This window comes from Prionailurus bengalensis, chromosome A1 (genome assembly GCF_016509475.1).
Source record: "Prionailurus bengalensis isolate Pbe53 chromosome A1, Fcat_Pben_1.1_paternal_pri, whole genome shotgun sequence".
In the NCBI taxonomy this organism is placed as follows: domain Eukaryota; kingdom Metazoa; phylum Chordata; class Mammalia; order Carnivora; family Felidae; genus Prionailurus; species Prionailurus bengalensis.
Window position 1 is genome coordinate 10,971,206 of NC_057343.1, and position 19,259 is coordinate 10,990,464.

The following is a 19,259-nucleotide window of genomic DNA, read 5'->3' on the forward strand; positions in this document are numbered from 1 at the left end:
TGGGCGATGTAATCCCTAGACGAGTCTCATTACTTGCATGAACTATCTATCTTTTGATAGAAATTCCCTTTACTTTGATTCCCTGCTCACCAAACAACCTTATGATGACTGCATTAACTTCCCAAATTACTCATATCAAAGTATTTGGACAGTTACCTCAGATAGGGTATTAGAATGTTCCTTTTGGTGGAATTGGATACCTCCCATTTAAATAAAGACATTGAGAATATTCAACCTCTTGTCAGTTGTTACTCTATGGCAGCCCCTTCGAGCCCAGTCATTCTGCGATAACGAAGAGATCAAGTTTCTACAATTGCCAGGATGGTCATTAGACCAGATTTAAAAATTAACAAGGTAATGTTGTAAGGCTCCTTAGCAGCACAATTATACCGTTTTATCCTTCACAGTCAGCATAGAAAGTTTCTAGAAATGCGAAGTGTGTTAATTAGATTTCTAGATAATCTAGATTATCTAGATAATCTAGATTTCTAGATAAAAAAATATCTAGAAATGTAAAATATGCTAAAAAGAATAAAAATAATCTGATCCTCTGCTGATACCGGACAAACAGAATTGGCGTAAAATGCCATCAAAATTCAATGCTGTGCATGAACTTAGGTACAGATTTTCTCGCACAAGAAAAGAAGTCGCTGAAGGAAGTCCATTAGTGAGGTAGAATCTTATGTGAACAGAGATAATCATGCCTGGGTTCGATCACAGCCTCTGTCAATGCCATCCGCAGTCACGACCTTCTGCTCCATTGTGGGGCGTGCTGTCATGTTCACATTGCCGCAGAGGAGTAGCTATGCCCGGACTCTGGGTTTCCAGATGAATCTAGAGAGGAAACCCTAACTATACTGCTGTTATTCTTACTGGAAATTCTTGGAATCACCACATGTTCATCCTGTGAGTCAATACGGTTCTTGCACGGCCTGAATAATGCTCAAGGGAGGGGGGAAAAATGGCAGTAACAGAAAGGAAGGAAAAAGATTCATGTTGTAGAGTACCTGTTTCAGTTCTCTTATCTAGAGTCATAGAAGTTTTATGAATTTCTAATTAAGTGCTCTTATTGTTCACGAGGTAACTAAAGTCTGCAATGGTTAAATGATTTAACTAAGATCTACGACTAGTAAGCAGAAGAGCCAGAGTGAAAGCCCATATATTCTGATGCTCAGTGCAGTGTTTATTTTGCAATAGCCAGGAACCAGAGATGGATGTTGTTCCAGCATCAGACTGAATGTTCTACCAACACATACTGTCCTGCCCCACGCAGAACTCCCTTTTCTACATGTGCCCTCGAATTTGGGACAAACTGACTTCTGGGAAGGCAGAGAGATCACCAGAGGATCAAGCAAAGGAGGGGTACATTTCAACTTCTCCTACCAAGTCCTTTTGTGGACCACTGATTTATGTCAATACTTATCTCTGATAGTATCGGCTAGCCCACGTAGGGGAAGGATATGGAATCACTAATTCTGATAATCCAGGCCCCAATTTCTCCTAGTGAAATAAAATAGGGATTGACCTTAATTGCCCAGGTCAGCTGGAAAGTTCTCCAAGTAAATGTTTACTTCTACTTTGAGAAAACTTAGATGCCACATCATCACCCGGCTGAAGCTCTCCTGATGCAAGGTGCTATTTGATGCTATTTGAATCAACGAGGCAAGCTGATTCTCCCAGAGGCTCAGAGAAAAAAGATTAGGGGACCCTCATCAGGAAACACTCACTAAGTGTTTATCCTAGGCAGAGTACAGCACAGTTCCTTATATTTATATATCACCTTTTAAAGTTCACAAAGAATCCCAACATTTGGAATTCTCACTCGGACTTTGAGCCCCATAATCTGCGAAATGGGGGTGGGCATTACAAGGTTCTTTCAGGAATGAGGATACCAATCTAGAGAAGAGGGATTATTTTGTTCAAAGGCAGTCAGATGACAAGTATTAGATCTTGGCCTCAAAGGCAAACCTCTGACTGTGATCTTTTGGAAGCTTAACTGTTTGGTCCAGTCTCAGAATACTGTTCCCGTTGATGAAAACGTCCGTTAACCAAGCTTTGATTTGAACATAACACAAGGTCTTTACAACCATTACTTAAGTATCATAAAGCAGCTCATGAGCTCAGCCATCCGTCCTTAAACCTCCTACCCCCACCCCCTTTTCTCCACTCCTCAGTCGCCCCTGCCACTCCTCCAACCCCCAGCCTCAGTCATGCCCTTCTCTCTCCTGTCCTCTACTCTTACCTTCTCCTTCCCTATTCCGCATTACAACATCCCAAATAGCCGATGTGGCAAAACCAAAACCATCCCCAGGAAAAGGTGTCTGGGGAAGGAAGAAATGAACAACTCCCAGGATCCTTGGAAACATCCCGCAGGAGGGTAAAAGCTGACAAAACCACATATTCATTCATTCTTTCAACAAACATTTGTCGATACCTGCCAGGCTCCAAGTACTGAGGATACAGCAGTGAACAACACATGTGAAAAGCCCTCTCTTCATGGAGTTAAAGGTACAGTGGAGGAGGATAGGCAATAAAATAGAAAATACATAGTTTGTTAGATACTGATGAGAGCCATGGAGTAAAATAAGCCAGGAAGGTCATGAGGGTGCGCTGAGCAGAAGACACTTCAAAGAATACACCAATAAATTTTGTCCTGTCATGTAAATCTACTACTGCCAAGCGTGTCTTTAAAGCTCCCCATCTTTCTTAGACTTATGCCATGAAACTGTTCAAAACACACCCAATCAGTCCTCTACTTAACTGTAATAGTTAAAGCTGGCTCTTATCACGCTGCATATTACACGAGTCTCTTCCAGCAGACTTCTCCCCCAAAGGATGTGGTTTCAAATCGGATCATCATCCTGGTCACATTAATCTGTATATGGTCACCTACACTTGCCTTCCACGTAGTATCTAGAATAAATGTAATATTGTCACTGTGACATGGGCGGGGACGGACAGACGAAAGCTAGCAAGACTTCTTTTCTAAACTCTATATGCTCCAAGCTTACATTTGATATCTTGGTGGCTATTTCATACCCGTAACTCTTAGCGGTCATGCTTCTAAAATTCCCCATCCCGTGCCATAGGTGTTTCTGCAAAGTGATGGCGTCTCCATCCTGCATCTGTGCACTTGGCATTTGAGAGCTAGTTGTAGGTCCATAAATGTAACCCTGTTCAGTTTCAACCTGTTCGGTTCAGCTTTTCTTATCAGACTGTAATGAACTTTTTGGAAAATTCAACATATTCACTATGACTATGCTGAATATTCATATAAATATGAATATGACTGCTGAGAGGTCCGCATTCTGTCACCTGAAAATTGGATGAACCATCTTTACCCAAATCGTGGAGTAAAATATTGAAGAGGACAGTGCCAAATACTCTTTCCAGAGCCCTTCATCACTGTCCTTCAAGCAATGTGTATTATTCTTTATTTTGGCCACAAACGCATCATAAAGCCACTTGATCAATGCATGCTAGACATAGAAGCAGTGTCAGCCACTGTTGGTGTTGGACTGATCAGTTTTTCAAAAAAGAAAATCAAGTTAGTCTGACATGACTTGTTTCTCATGAAGTGCCCTGTTCATTTTCTTCTTGAGGTATTCACAGGCAGTTTCCTAAATAGCTTGTTTTGTGATTTTGCCCAGAACCCACGTCAAGCACATCTTACTATACAAACTGGAATATATCCTAAGAGATCATTGACTCTAACGTTGAGTGAGTCTGTGGTCTAGAATGTTCTAAATAGTCAGTGGGTTGAGGTCATTTAGGCAACCAGAAGAATAAGTTCATAAATCAAAATGAAATTTTAATTGCCAAATGAATAAATGTTGTTGAACTTACCTGAATGTTTTTACTATTGGTCAGATTATTCATTTTAATAATCTTTTAAAAATATCAAGCCTTTCTAATGTTGGGGGGGGAGGGAAGAGATTTAAGATGACCTTTCAAAGAAATAAAATAGACTTTAACAGTGACTATATTACTCTATCACCACTACCATGGAAACCAGCAGCAGCCTTCCTCCTCATTGTGACATAAACCTTACATAAATTAGGAATTTCTTCTTAAACATGGTTCTAGTTCAAAACAACCATTGGCAACAAAATATAATTCAAGGAGTCTGCCTGGCTCATGAATACAAAATGTTGCATTAAAAAATAGCCTATAAACATGCATGTCATTAAAGCATTTATTTGCTTTAGTTTCAGGTACATAAATTCCTGGCGTTTCTGCTTGAAAAGTCCTGACAGCTGAAACAGCAGGAATTCATGAACCAGTAAGTTATTCTTAGAAAAGCCATTCAGTGGAAAGTATATTAAATGGGCTCACATCTCGGCTCTGAATAAAAAGAGGACACCACTTGCCAAACTGTTACGGTTCCCAATTTCCCCTCGTAGTCACCAAGCTACTATTCTACAAAGAAGCAAGGGGACGCTACAGGATCAAGTTAAAATTCAGTAGCCTAAGTCTGAGACAGGGGACTTGGAGCTCCAGTTCTCTGGGAGGTGCCAGCAAGCTGAAGCCCAGCAGGTGACTAGAGGCTCTTCCTTATTTAAAGTGTTGGGGGTCCGACTTCGGTTCAGGTCGTGATCTCCCGGTACGTGAGTTCGAGCCCCGCGTTGGGCTCTGTGCTGATGGCTCAGAGCCTGGAGCCTGTTTCAGATTCTGTGTCTCCCTCTCTCTGCCCCTCCTCCGTTCACGCTCTGTCTCTTTCTGTCTCAAAAATAAATAAACGTTAAAAAAAATAAGTAAATAAGGTGTTGGGGTCTCAATTCATGTCAGGGAAGGCAGATAGGCTGCACACGTCCAGTGAGTCATGCAGGTGGAAAGCACGGAGCCAAATGCACAATTTATGACCGCGCTCATCTCTTCAAGATTGACAACATGTAGGTAAAATGTGCATGGCAATTTTGAATTCATTATATTTTTTAAAGTTTATGTATTTATTTTGGGAGAGAGAGAGAGAGAAAGCACGTGCGCAGGCGCACACGAGTGGGGGAGGGGCAGAAAGCGAAGGAGAGAGAATCCCAAGCGGCCCCGCCCTGTCAGCCCAGAGCCCCACACAAGGCTCCATCTCCCGGATGGTGAGATCATGACCTGAGCTGAAGTCAAGAGTCAGACACTCAACCTACTGAGCCACCCAGGTGCCCCTTGCATTCATTATCTGTAATAAAATATAACTAACACTAGTTAGGTAGTAAATTTTATGTTTAAGAGGAACTTCAACCTATGTATATTATAGCATTGTATTATTTTTCTATTTTCACTTACTATTGTAACTCATTACGTTCATTTTTATTACATCACTCCAAGGGCTTTGAAATGCCAAAACAGATATTGATCCGTACGGATTCATTCTATTCATAGCAGAACTTTAAAACCAAATGACAATGTATGCTGTAATGGGAAGCATCTCCTCATAGACGTGGGGTGGGGAGGGGGGAGAGAAGGGGTGGAATGACACGAGGTCTCAATGGGTTTCAAGTTTACTTGGTGAGATTGAAACTGACGCTCTGTATCTTATGGATGTAATGCGTGTGCTGTAGTACCAACCTCTGCCACTTGGGTGGAACACAGAGAAAATGACAATATCCGTTCAACACTTGGGTTTGAACTTGGGATGGATGGGTTTGCTGATAACTGGGAGCTGATATCAGCTTTACCTCGCTACCTTGAGGGCTGAGGGCTTCAATATCCTGGCACTCCTATAATGGCTTCATAATTCAAAGGCTGGGAAGCTTTGCTAGAGAATAGTTATAGTATAACAAAATTCAAAGTACAGCCAGCTGCCAAAGGAGCACGTGTTCTACTAATGGTTTTGCAGTGAAGTCTCCTAACAATTAAGGAAGTGTTGTGTGAGATTTTAGGAACTGAACCAGATCAAAATAAGAGCTAGGGAAGCCATTCAAAACACTATGTAGTCATTAGTCACTATTATTAGTGTGGATATTTCCTGCTCCTAAATACCTTGAGAAAATACGAATTCAAGGCTAAACTCCCATTGTATCATAAGCACAGGGAATGGAAATTATTTTACTTAGATACTCCCAACAGTGCTATTATTGAATCAATGCTATATTGGTAAATTGCTTCAGGGGGTAAGTAAATCGTGACCCTGTGAGCTGAAGTTGAGATACGAGCCTCAGTTCCACTATGGATGCAGCTGTGACCTTGAGTACCTCACTAACTCCCTTTGTGCTTCCCGCTCAGCATCTCGCAATAGAAACAAATGAGACTTGCCCTCTCCTTTTTTCATGGGAATAGAATGAAGAGAAATGGGGAATTAAAGGTGGAACTCTGTGCTGAAAGAATAAAAAGCTCAGCAGTGAGACACGGGCCCGGGCCCATCTCACATGGGGAGCATCATCTGCAAGTCAGAATAAGAAAACCGCAACACGAGCCCACGTCCCTCCTCAAACTCGTCACCCAGGAGCTCAGCGGGGCAGACCAGAGACGCCCAAATCTCACTGCATGGTTGCCAGTGGGAGACAAGCGTTGGTTAGTTTCACAGCCATCTCGTGGGCGACACCACCACCACCCGACATAAGAGTAGGACTTGGGACTTCATAAACCAGTTTCGCCAATTGTCTTTAGATGAATCAAGTGGAGACTATGTGCCACAACTCGATAAAGTACCTACACCCTAATCACATGGCTCTTCTGTCTCGTTCCCACCAGATTTCTTCAGCATAATTGTATTACGCACATATCACGGAGAGCATTTTTTGGATTACATAATCTGCAAATATTGTGAGTAACTTCTTTACAACTATGAGTACAATTTTAAGTAAAGATTAAAAGAGTAGAAATGGCACTTTTTAAAGGCTTGACTTGGCTATAGCAAAATGGGAGAAATAGGTTACCAGAAAGTACTTAGATGAGTTATTAACCTAACGGAATTATTAAAAGATTCCTAGTTTTACCAGAAGACAGAAACAAAGGCTCTCCTTAACCTTGTCTTCTGAAGTTTGGGTCATTTCCACAATATTTTAGCATTTTTTTTCTAACCCTTGCTAACTTACCTATCTGTTTTCTTAAAATGCTAGTCTACTAAGGATGTGACCAAAAGTGACAGAAGCAAAAATCACCTACTCTTATACTCTTAACAGAATATAATATCCCAACACGTTATTTGTGGCCAGTTTGCTGGTCCTGTCCCCAGTGTCATACACACCAGGTTCGTGGTTATCTGTATCTTCTTATCCAGCTGAGTGCTTTCAGAAACAGATGTCCCTACTCCATAATCATCATCAGCGGCTCATATTCTGATTATATGTGACTAAAATGAAGTATTGAGTTTGCCTAATTGACTCGCTCATGCTATTTATAGGTATCTCAGCCACAACTGTATTACAACTCTCAGACCCGGAGTATTCAAAGACTTACATCAGCTAACTTGGCTGTAAGTATCCTAGCTTTTCCTTCAGAAGATCGGATAGATCAGATAGACTATATATGCTTATAGTCTCCATCTATTTATGTATCTTGTTTATTACACTCATTTTTCTGATTGTCACATCATCTGGAGCACATTACCCAAGCAATTCAGATAATGGCATGCCAAATGGTAGTCGTGTGCAAAGGAACCTGTGCCGTGCTTTTTCCAGGTGGCTTTCTGAGCCATGTGTCCATCCAGTGTTGATCTATGCCAGCATTTCTCAACCTCAGCTCTATTGGCATTTCATCTAGAGAATTCTTTGATGAAGGGGGTGTTCTCTCATATTTGGGGATGTTTAGCATTATCTGCGGTCTCTATCTCACTAGATGCCAGTGGTACTGGTTCCCAGAGGTGTGACAACCAAAGATGTCTCCAGACATTCATTTCAACGGACCTCTGTTGAAACCCACTGACCTAGAAAGTAAGCAAGTTAGGGACCTTTTAGAGTTCCAGAGCATTCATAGAAAATTCTGAAGATATGGTAGCTTGTGGTGTTTCATCACTTTCCTGGCTGAGCCACCAGCTCCCTTCTGAGGAGTCTCATATCAGATATTTGTATTTTCACCAGGAAAATGAACATTGGCCCGTTAGAAGGCTCGATGTTTCAGTCTGACATTTCTGTAGGTCAGATTGGTCTGGTGGAAAAAGCCAGAACTTCAACTTTATCCAGATCCTGTGTATGCTGTGGGCCTCTGTTAATGTTCCAGGCAACTTTCTTAATCTTCCTGGGCTGCTTTATTTCTCATCTGTAAACTAGAAGCACAGCTCCTTTTTAAGAGTGATGGCGTGAGGATTAAATCACAAGGCAGATATAAACTGCCACATGCAGAGCACTTGGCATATCGCAGGTGTCTAATGTCACTTCCTTCTCCAAATCCTACTCTCAGGAACCACTGAGAGTAAGAGGAAATGGTACCTGGCTTCAAAGGCAACAGGAGAAAAGAAGGCATATTTCCCCCTTAGTCTATTTCTTTCTAGGAAAATACCGTATATGGTTAGAAATGGTTATTTGAATATATGAGTATTTTCACGCTCTCATCCTCAAAGCTCCTAATGAGCTGGCTGGTACAGACCTTATAAATGCATCATTGAAACACCATGAGACCAAAGAACCATTTGTGATTTCCTATGAATTTTTTTTCATCCACTCTTCATTCAGTCAATCAATAGGTCAAAGCATTTGTGGAGCCTGTATTCAGCCAATTAATAATTCAGCTTATGCTGGATTCAAGTATCCAGAGGTGAAGGGTCTGTCTCTGGTCTTTAAGTCCAATGGGAGGCGGATGCAGTCAGAGAAAACAATCAGGACGCACCCCTCATAAGGGCTGGGACAGGGGGTGGTGGAGATTTGGAGGAAAGAGCTAGGAAGGACTCTTAGGGAAGAGGACGGGGAGCCAAGTGTGGACGGGCAGCAAAGAGGAGAGCAGGTGTTGGGAGGCAGGATTGTCACGGGCTTTATATTGTTTCCTGGTTTCATTTCACAGATGTCTCTAATGGTGGAAATATTTTTGATATGGTTTTTTTTTTTTTTCAGAATTCTAGATGACAATCCAATAACCAGAATTTCCCAGCGGTTGTTTACTGGACTAAAGTCCTTGTTTTTCCTGTAAGTGTTCATCTACCCTTCAATACATCTGCCTATGAATTGCAGCAACATCTAACACTAGCTTGCAAAATGAGCTTTAAAAACCTCAAGCCCGTTAACATTTTTATTAGTCAAAACCTTTCCTGTATCTCCAGCCACAGTTACTGCTGTGACTTCCTAGCCTTGGCTCGTGGTATATTTTAAACCTACTGGTTGATTAATTTTTGATCTCCTTTACTTTCCTTTAATCTTAAGGCACGTTTTACTTGCAGTGGTTGACCAAAGATAGTATTCATTTTTATCTCCTAACTACATTTAAATCTATCAGAATCTCCTGGGAGTTCAGCTCCGACTACATTTTTAACAGAGGGAAATGTGCCTTTGCCCAGCAAGAGTCTCTAAACATTCCAAAACCTTTGTCCCACTGACAGAGCTGTTCTCATAATTACATTCTCACTGTTTATTAATACACTGAAATGATTTATCAGCAGGGGATTATTATGTTCCTTTATAGTTCATCGCATGGCATCATTATTTTTCCATTTGTCAAAAGGGACCACAATATCATAAATTAATCGTGCAACTTAACATGCTGATGGGTTGTTTTCTTTCCCCCAGTGCCCCCTGCGATCGCTTCTTAGATTTAATGCAGTTTCCAGTGTGGCCCCTTAATACTGTAAATGATTTGTGTTTCCCTTAAGAAAAAACTTTGGATGTAGGATGTGGAAATGATTACAAGTTTGAAGTTTACAAGGAAAATTACCATGAACTTCAAAATTATTACTCAATACATACTTTTGTTTGATCTCATAAAATTAAAGCGCATAATATTTATTCCCAGGTTATATATCATACTTTTGCGCTCAGCCTCTTTGACATGTGCTTTCTTATCTGTGCTATACATATATCTAGAGACCGTTTTGAAGAAGTAGTTGTGTTTTTATTTTTTATCCTGCTATACTGATTGTAGCATGCAAGTTTCCAAATTGTGGAAACAGTAAAAGTGCTGTTCTTAAAGGGGCATATCCTTTCGTTTCTAACTAACATCTTCTTTGTGCAAAGGTCTATGGTTAATAACTACTTAGAGGCCCTTCCCAAACAGATGTGTGCCCAAATGCCTCAACTCAACTGGATGTGAGTATGCATTTAGGAGCTAATTTGTTCTTAAGGAAACCAGCCCTGAAATTAATTCATGATTACATAAAAAGCCCATAAAAAAGCCCATCTTTCCAAAACTGAAATCTGATTATGTTATTTCCTGGTTTAAAAATCTTTTGAGGGGTGCCTGGGTGGCTCAGGTGATTAAGCGTCCGACTTCGGCTCAGGTCATGATCTCACGGTTTGTGGGTTCGAGCCTCATGTCGGGCTCTGTGCTGACAGCTCAGAGCCTGGAGCCTGCTTCGGATTCCGTGTCTCCCTCTCTCTCTGCCCTTCCCCCGTTCGTGTTTGTTCTCTCTCTCTCTCGCTCTCGCTCTCAAGAATAAATAAACGTTAAAAAAACTAAATTAAATTAATTAAAAAGAAAAATCTTTTGAGAATTCCCATGGGTGTGCAAGTTAACTTCAGACTTGCCCCTTGAGCACCCAAGACCCCCCCATTTGTATCCCTTCCTCCATCTAGACTACTACCCGGCTCCTCCTATGTGCCTTCCTTCCAGATGCACCAAACTGCTATAATCAGTTCCCTGAGCACATATTGTTCCTTCAATTAGAAAAGTCTTTCTCCTTTATTCTTTCGGTCAACTCCAAAATTTTGGTTAACTCCAAAAGTCAGCGTAAACATCCACTCTAGGAAGCTCTCACACCAACCAATTACAGTGACTGCCTCTGTGACTCCTTTGTACCATGGACAGGCTTCCACCACGGCACCCATTCCCTACACACCTATCCCGGTTCTACTGTCACCATCTTGCCTGTCCCCCCCCCATTCTGTAAATTCTGTGAGGGCAGAGACCCACCTTGTGATGTATACCCCAGCGTTTGTACACCAACCAGCACATAATAACTGCTCAACAAACCTTTGTTAAGCCAAAGTGCTAAACCGTGTCCACTCCTTGTTAGCTTTCAACCAATACTTGTTTAAAACATCTACTTAAGTTAATTCATGGCTTCACCACCACTACTCACCCCTCCCTGTCACCTTCATCTTCAAGGTCTCCTGAGACAGGCAGTTTTGGCACCCACAGTGATTTCTTGCCCTGTAAAATGCTGGCTGTACTGTCCCGCAGAACTCTTCTCACTGTCAAACCAGGAAACTCGATACTCCTAGGATGATAAAATTATAGCACCTCAGCCTCTGGTCCTTTCTGAGCTAGCCTCACAATTACTTTCTACAACTCTTAGGGGTCCTTATGTTTATACGGACTTTTATTTATTTACATACCTGTTATCAAAGACTTCTAAGGCCATAGAGGTCTCATGTAAGTGTGCCATTCCTGAAGTGGAAATAATGATCTGAAAAACACGAGAATCATACTTGTTAAGAATAGGTGGGGGGAAAAAAAAACTTAGAAAAGACAAGAGCATAGCTGCACCAAGCAAACAGGAAAGAGTGAAGGTAGCAGAAAAAGATCAGGGCCCGAGCCTGCCTCTCCTCCAATGGGCATCAGCAACCAGGAGGAGAGCGGGAACCAGCATCAGAGCCCCGGGTTCTGGTATAGTCGTGATTTGAGGCTCCCTCAAACACGAGGGGAAAAAAAGACACCCAGTGAAAATATCATTAATAAGATTGTCCCATCACACATGAGAAAGGGCCTTGAAACCAAGAGGACAGAACTGAGAGGTCAGACCCAAACAAACCCTTACAGGAAGGAAAACCCATACCCTGGCCAGGCTCCCGCTCCCTCACTTGCCATCAGCAGGGCGATCGCTCGCCAAGTCCTTGCTGCTATACTTGTGAAGTGTGAAAAACACTTGTTCCCATCCCACCGAGCAATATTTGGGCTTTTAAGAGAATACAGTGTTTACTCTTTTAGCCACAGTATTTTCAGAGGGAAAAAAACTATCAAGTTCCTACCAGACCATCTGGATGGGTATAAAACAGGATTTAAAAGGAAATGACACACGACTGGAGATTTTAGCGTTAACATGAGAAATGTTCACAGGCGGCAAAACAGCTATTGTCATATATGGGGAAGATTGTAAGAAGCGGACTATAAAAAGGGGTTAGGAGACTTGGCAGGAAAGTCTCCTCTTCCTCATTCCTCCGCACCGCTGGAAGCCGTAATGTCAGAGCGCTCCTGGGAGGGTCTCTGATCACGTAGGATGCCGCTGTCACAAAGGATCGCGGGCAGAATGTCACAGCTCCCGCGCTCCTCAAACAACACGAGGCCTTGTTAGGACCTCAGTCCTTTTTTTTTTTTTTCCTTTTTTTGCAACGACGTGGATGGAGCTAGAGGGTATGATGCTGAGCGAAATAAGTCAGTTAGAGAAAGACACATACGATACGATCTCACTCATATGTGGGATTTAAGACACAAAACAAACGAGCAAAGAAAAAAAAAAAAAAACAAGAGAGAGCGACAAGAAACAGACTCTTACCTACAGGGACCAAACTGATGGTTACCAGAAAGGCGGGTGGGGGGAGGGGTTAAATAGGCCAAGAGGACCAAGTAGGGGGGACCTTTGTGATGAGCACCAGCTGTTGTATGGGAGCCCTGAAGCACCTGAAATGTTGCACACCTGAAACTAATATAACACTGTATGTTAACTATACTCGATGAAAAGGCCTCAGCCCTAGAGTAGCAACGGGACGGAGTCCAAGAGTCTGCATTTCTCAGCAGTTCCCAGGTGACGCTGAGGGCTGTCCCAGCCACCTTGGAGCAGCGCTAACACTCAGCATCGGGGTCTCAGAGGCAGAGCAGAAAGAGCGGTTGCGGTCATCAGGCAGAGGGATACAGATGCCTGACTCTGGGATTTAGTATCTGGACGATGATTGTGCCTGAGTGTCTCCTTAATCCAAAATAGAGACAAAAGTATCTACCTGCGGCCAGGGGAAAGTGAGAATGGAAGGATCTATGACGCATGGTTTAGTGTCCAGACTTTAGATAGAGAGACGTCTGAGTGAGAAGGTCAATTCTACTGCTTACCAGCTGCGTGGCCAGAAATTAAGTGAATTCCCCACAGCCTCACTTTCCTTATATGTTGGGGGGAGGGATAATACCAATTTAGCAAGAGCACGATTATGCACTGAGAACAATATCTGACACCATAAAAGTCTAATAAATGTAGTTGCCACTATTATGGTGGCAATATTATAATTAATAGCATGGTATCTGGCACAGAGAGAAACACTCACTAAATGTTGAGCTGCCCTTTCCCTCAATTTTATTAAGCTCTAACATTAATTGGAAGGGGAAAAGAAGCACAATATTAATTATATTAACCTTGTAATAATTGGGAAGAAAGCATAAACACTGAAATGAAGTAAAGCATAAAGTTCAGGGATGCCTGGGTGGCTCAGTCGGTTAAGTGTCTGAGGTCAGCTCAGGTCACGATCTCGTAGTTCATGGGTTCGGGCCCCACGTTGGGCTCCATGCTGATAGCTCAGAGCCTGGAGCCTGCTTCGGATGCTGTGTCTTCCTCTCTCTCTCTCTGCCCCTCCTCCACTCATGCTCTGTCGCTCTCCGTCTCTCAAAAATGAATAACCGTTAAAAAAAATTTCTGTAAATAAAGTTCAGAACTGTTATGGCCACGAAAAGCACCTCCAGACATGTGATTCGTGCAAAAACATTAAAAATATCTTTCCCCCGTGCATTTTAGGGATTTGGAAGGCAATGGAATAAAATGTCTTACGAATTCCACCTTTCTGTCATGCAATTCACTCACAGTGCTGTAAGTATACAATGGAAATTAGTGAACAAGGGGAAACTCGATAGATTTGGAAGTCAAAAGAAAACACTGACAAGGAATTTTAAAATAGTCTTTTATTTACAGCCTCGGTCTGGAACTACACTCCTAGAAAACGCACCCATGGGTTGATGGATTTTGACGGTGGGCCTAGCCTTCAGTTGAGCTGCCCAGCAGCTAGGTCTCCAGCTGTCCCCCTTCTTGCTGAGGGCAATTGTTATTTCACTGCATCCTCTCAGCTGAGCCGAGCTGGTGTCTAACCCCGTGATAACCAAGGAAATGAGATCATGTGTGAGAAAATGCTTAGCTCTACAATGAGTGCTTACTGCCAGGGGCACTTATCCCTTGACGTCTGTCGCTCTCTCTAAAGAAAAAAAAAATGATAATTTTACTCTTTAGGGAAGAATATCTAGTGTATTTTGATCTGCCAAAGATTCTGATTGGTGATTTGGATTGCTGATTGTTTTTTTTATTGGGGCGGGGGCGGTGCCCATGGGTTGGTTACGCCACATTTGCACTGGTGAAAAAAACACAAGAATTTTGCTTTCGTTTTAACCAGTAGTTTTCCACGTGTAGTAAGCAGTTAGTAATGTCTGGTGGTTGCACAGGTGGTTGGAAAAGAAAAATTGGAGTATATTCATTTGTAGTAGTCTAACCACTGTTTTTTTTTTTCACCAAACTAAGAGACGAGGTTATTGCCAGGCTACATATTTATCAGTCAGATTACAGACCAGCATATTGAATGAGAAAAGAGGGGCTATCCCACTCAGAAGATGCAAATAGTTGACTCTTTTTCTCGTGGGTAATGAGAGAAAACACTGGTAAACTCAACAAATTACCTTGACACTTTCTATTTTACAGCCCCGTGTAGCTTTTGAATCACTGTCATACTCACGAGCTCGCCTCTGTAGGGCAGGTAGCTGCCAACCCCCTCTTTGTACCGGAGGTCTTGAAGAATTCCATTTCTAGACAAAGGAAATGTAAAACCAGTGCCCTCACCACCACCACATTTAAAATCCATCTGTGGCCCCATGGGTTCAAGCTCTGTTCTCTCTGGCCTTCTCCTAAGGAATATGCCTTACACAAGGCAAACCCCGCTCTAAGTATTAACGGGGTCGAAATCTGACATCACGTGTGTGTTGGGAAGTAAACGCTTTCTGAAGCCATCAGAATGGAAACCAAATGCAGCCTTAGAGACCACACTCAGCCCCTCACATTACCTATGGCTAGCGTTTCCTGGAGAGAACACGTAGATATCCTCGGCGAGAAACTCCTGCCTTGTGCTCCACACCAGATCACGCCTCACTTTGAGACTTCACAGGAGGCCTTGAGAAATCACACGCGGATCACGGGCATCTCCCAATGAGGACTGATTCTTACCGCAGACACAAACCAACAGTGCTGACTCTCACCATGTCTTACAGGTTTCTGCCTAGAAATCAAATTGATTTTGTTCCAGAGAAGACATTTTCTTCATTAAAAAATTTAGGAGAACTGTAAGTAGCATTGTCTACTAGGAAAATAGGATTGCTTCTTCCAAGATTATAAATTTAAATGACTAGTGAGGCTTCTTTTTCACTAGTGGCAATCAAATCCCGCAGACTCCCGGATATTCCAAATCAATTAAGAAAACCAACATTATCCTAAAGCCAAAAGCAAATTAAAATTAAACAGTGGGCTTAATACGGATTTAGCCTACGCTAATTTCTCTGCCTATTTTCTTTGGGTGATTTCGTGTGTGTGTGTGTGTGTGTGTGTGTGTGTGTTTTGGAGCAAATGGGCTTTCTGTAACTCCGTAAACTCAAGGATCATTATCTCTAATGGCTGGCGTATAGTTAACTCTCAGTAAATGCTTGCTGAATGAATGACTGCAATAATATTAATCATGACTGAACAAAGGAACAAAGATGCTTATTATCCCTTGAGAAATTATGACTTCTAGAGCAGATGAAACAAATACTAATGTCTAGAATGATCAGGCTTATTGAAAAATGTGCAGAGAGATCATGGAGCTTTTTCTGTCCAAATATATGTTTTGTAGAGCTAAAACTTCTAAAAGCATCTGCCTTGCGATTAATTCACTGCTACCCACATAATTGTGTGTCATCGGAAGTTAAAACTCAGTCTGTTACATTGTAATTAGTGGCGATTAGGATACAGAACTCCTCCTCCTGATCTGAAGCCTAAAAAATGGAAAGGAATTTCTTAATTAATCTCTCCCCCCTTCTTTATACCTTGCTCTGACATACAGAAAGGGCTGGGGGAAATAACTCAGTAAGAGTCACTTGAAAACGAATTCATGAATAATTAAGATAATTCAATCTCATGTAGAAGTATCACAAACCAAATGCGCATACATTTACTAAGTGCCTAGTATGTGAAAGACACGGATTAGAACTACAAATATTGTCATTCTATGGCACAAAGTGAAAGGCAGCTCCCTTAGAATTGCTCATTCTTCCTCACGAGGCTTTAGGGGTTTGCTAGGGATTTGGGTTACAGGGTGGGGCAGGTGAACAGCCCAGGACGAACAGGAGTGATGTTTTCGGTACAAACTTAAGGAGATGGTGGTCCGGAGTTCGTATTTTGAAAACTATTCAAATCCTCCTTTTATCCTACACTTTGGCAGAGCTCCACCCACCCCGGCCCCCCCCAAAAAAGAGCCATTAGCTTGCTTTGTGAAAGACCACCGATAATTCATTCCAATCCACTAGTCCCCAGTAAGTGGAAAGAAATTCAGAAGTTTACAGAATTAACTTGAACAAGGGATTTTTAACTCCTCAGTTTACAATAGCGTTAGATAATTTTCCTGAGCCATTGTGACCACAAACGCTGCCTGGAGAGGAATCAAACAGACTTAGGGGAGGCCACTAAAGCCCTTTCCCCTACGAGACTGTACTTTGTTTTTCAACGTGACCCTTAGCAGGATGTTTTCTAGCTGTACAAGACATCATCGTCTCGCTGTGTGGTCACGCTCTCGCTGACCCATGCGTGCCTGTGGCTGTCCTTCTGCGCTACAACCCTGGGGTTCTCTGCTCACTTACAGCTCCTCAGATCAGAATTTTCCAGCTGGCGGGATGTCTACACTTGGGTATCATGACAGCTCCTCAAAAGCATCTGTTACAATTAATGTATAGATGACTCTTACCCCCCTGTCAGCTTCTTCCCCTGAACTTGCCATCTTAGTGGTATCAGCATCCTTCCTGGAAGCCAGGTTCAAAGCCTCTTCCTTTCTTTCCGACCCTCATGACGCTTCATGTCCCAACGGACTGTGAGCCCTGGCTGTGCCCCCTTAAGTCCTCGTCTTCTTTCACCTGGTCCAGGGTCAAAGCCTCCTGCCTGGTCTCCATCCTTTTACTCCTTGACTTTCCACGCTTCTGACAGAACTGTCTTCCCATAATGCAGAGCATAGTTTGCCCCTGTCCTTCTCCATGTTCTCACTCCTTGTTGCTAGCTCTCAATGTTAATGTTCAGAAGAATCACAAGGGATCCTGGCTTTAAATGCATGTTACCAAGCTCCCCCCACTCAGAGATTATGAAGTGTTAGTCCTGCTGGAGTGGGCACCAAGATAGTTCTTTGAGTGGGCACCCAGGATTTATAAGCATCTTCCTTGGTTCTGATGCCCGGGCTATGCTCTGGGAAGTACCGCCTTGGAATCTGTTCAGGGCCCTTTCATTTTGTCTCCGTGCTTATTTCCAGGCTCACTTCTTCTACATCTCCCCATACTTTCCATCCTTCACCCACGCTGGGCTATTTACCAACTAGAGAAGATGTCATCGAATTCCAAGTTTCTGTTTCTCTGAGCCTGGTTAACCCTCACCTGAAAAGCTGTTCTTCTATTCCGCCTATGAAAATCATAAAGCTTTGTTCACACAGTTCCTAATTTCCAAGTCGTTCCTCTGTTTTCTTTTGTCAGTAGGTCTGTAATAGCACCTGCTTCATTCCGTCCTTGTTTTATAATCTAGTTGCTTATTCTAATTGTAAGCTTCTTTAGAAAGATATCTAAGTCTTAAGTTATTTGTAGCTCCCACCTATCCATCCATCAACAGCTCCAAAGCATCAAAGATAGATAAAATCTTTTGTTTGACTCTTAAGCAATTGAATGTCTGTTTCACTTCTCAATACCTTCCCTGGTTCAGAAGCATATTTTGGACTCTTAAAGATTCCTGATTCCTTCTGATCCTAGATAATCCTTTTCTACATTCTCTAGAAACACTTTGCCATGATTCTTCATGGATTGGACGGTACTGTGATACTTTGTTCTAAAATTTTAATTTCCTTAAAAAATAGTACTATAACAAAATAGATTTAAAATGCATGAACTTATCCATTCAAGACTATCTGGGGAGGTAATATGTGGCCAATACCGTCTTAGTTGGAATGCAAAGTAAGTAAAGGCAAAGGTCTTGGCCTCAGAAAGCTTCTGATAGAGTTGGATAAATAAGATATCGCATACTTGAACCCAGGAGGAATCACAAAAACAAATGAATGATCGAAGTGTACAAAGAGTACCTGAAACAGAGGAAATTAATCAAAGTAGATATTGAAGCCAGGTTGGGAATGTGTTGGAGAGGGACTGAGAGGAAATTCCAGACAGGAACTGGATGAGCAAAATGTCACACGTCTGAAATGATGAAAAACATATCCATTTGGCTGACTCACACAGCCCTGTTTTGTAACAAGTTATCAGGATGGTTAAATTGGATCCTATTTTCTGTTACGTCAAATGGGATGGTGATAATTGTGAAGAGTAATACCCATGTCATTTATTTCCAATGTAATTGCTTTGGGTTTTCGCTGTCATCAACAGGGACCTGTCTAGCAATATGATAATGGAGCTACCAGCCCACCTTTTTCAAGACCTGAAGCTTCTACAGAAACTGTAAGTTCTTCTTCCCACCCGCCATCATCAGATTTAAATGGCAACATCTTGAGCTTCCAAAATAATAACATCCTGATGCTTCTTTCCTTCCTCTTTCTAATGGTACAAAAGGAATCTGTCGTCCAATCCTCTTTTGTATCTCCACAAGAACCAGTTTGAAAGTCTTAAACAACTTCAGTCTCTGTAAGTGAAATATAACAGTATATTGATTATCATTTGAGTGGATATATTTTACTTAGAACCACGTTTATTTTTAAATGGGTACTTTATGCAGAGAGCTCTTAATCTGAGCCCATGCCATCAGACAATTGTGAGTATCATTGTTACCATCACGTATGTGCTGAAATGACAACAAAGCCACCTCTTTTACCATTTAATCTGTTGCAAAGACCATTTCTGTGTCTGAAGCTACATGTACCGGGTTCGTGTGGAAAAATATCATCCTACAATTTTCCCGAAGAATTACATTTTCAGTAGGTTGGTTACTGAACTGTTGGTAA

General features: G+C 42.0%; 1 protein-coding gene across 1 annotated transcript in view; it reads left to right on the forward strand.

The window, feature by feature from the left end:
• RXFP2 (relaxin family peptide receptor 2) overlaps positions 1-19,259 on the forward strand; it is a 229,801-nt gene that overhangs the window by 195,140 nt on the left and 15,402 nt on the right. The window contains exons 8-13 of the mRNA XM_043572916.1: positions 6,685-6,756; positions 7,337-7,408; positions 8,979-9,050; positions 10,092-10,163; positions 18,688-18,759; positions 18,871-18,942. Coding sequence (XP_043428851.1) covers positions 6,685-6,756; positions 7,337-7,408; positions 8,979-9,050; positions 10,092-10,163; positions 18,688-18,759; positions 18,871-18,942 — 432 coding nt within the window. The remainder of the gene's footprint in view (positions 1-6,684; positions 6,757-7,336; positions 7,409-8,978; positions 9,051-10,091; positions 10,164-18,687; positions 18,760-18,870; positions 18,943-19,259) is intronic.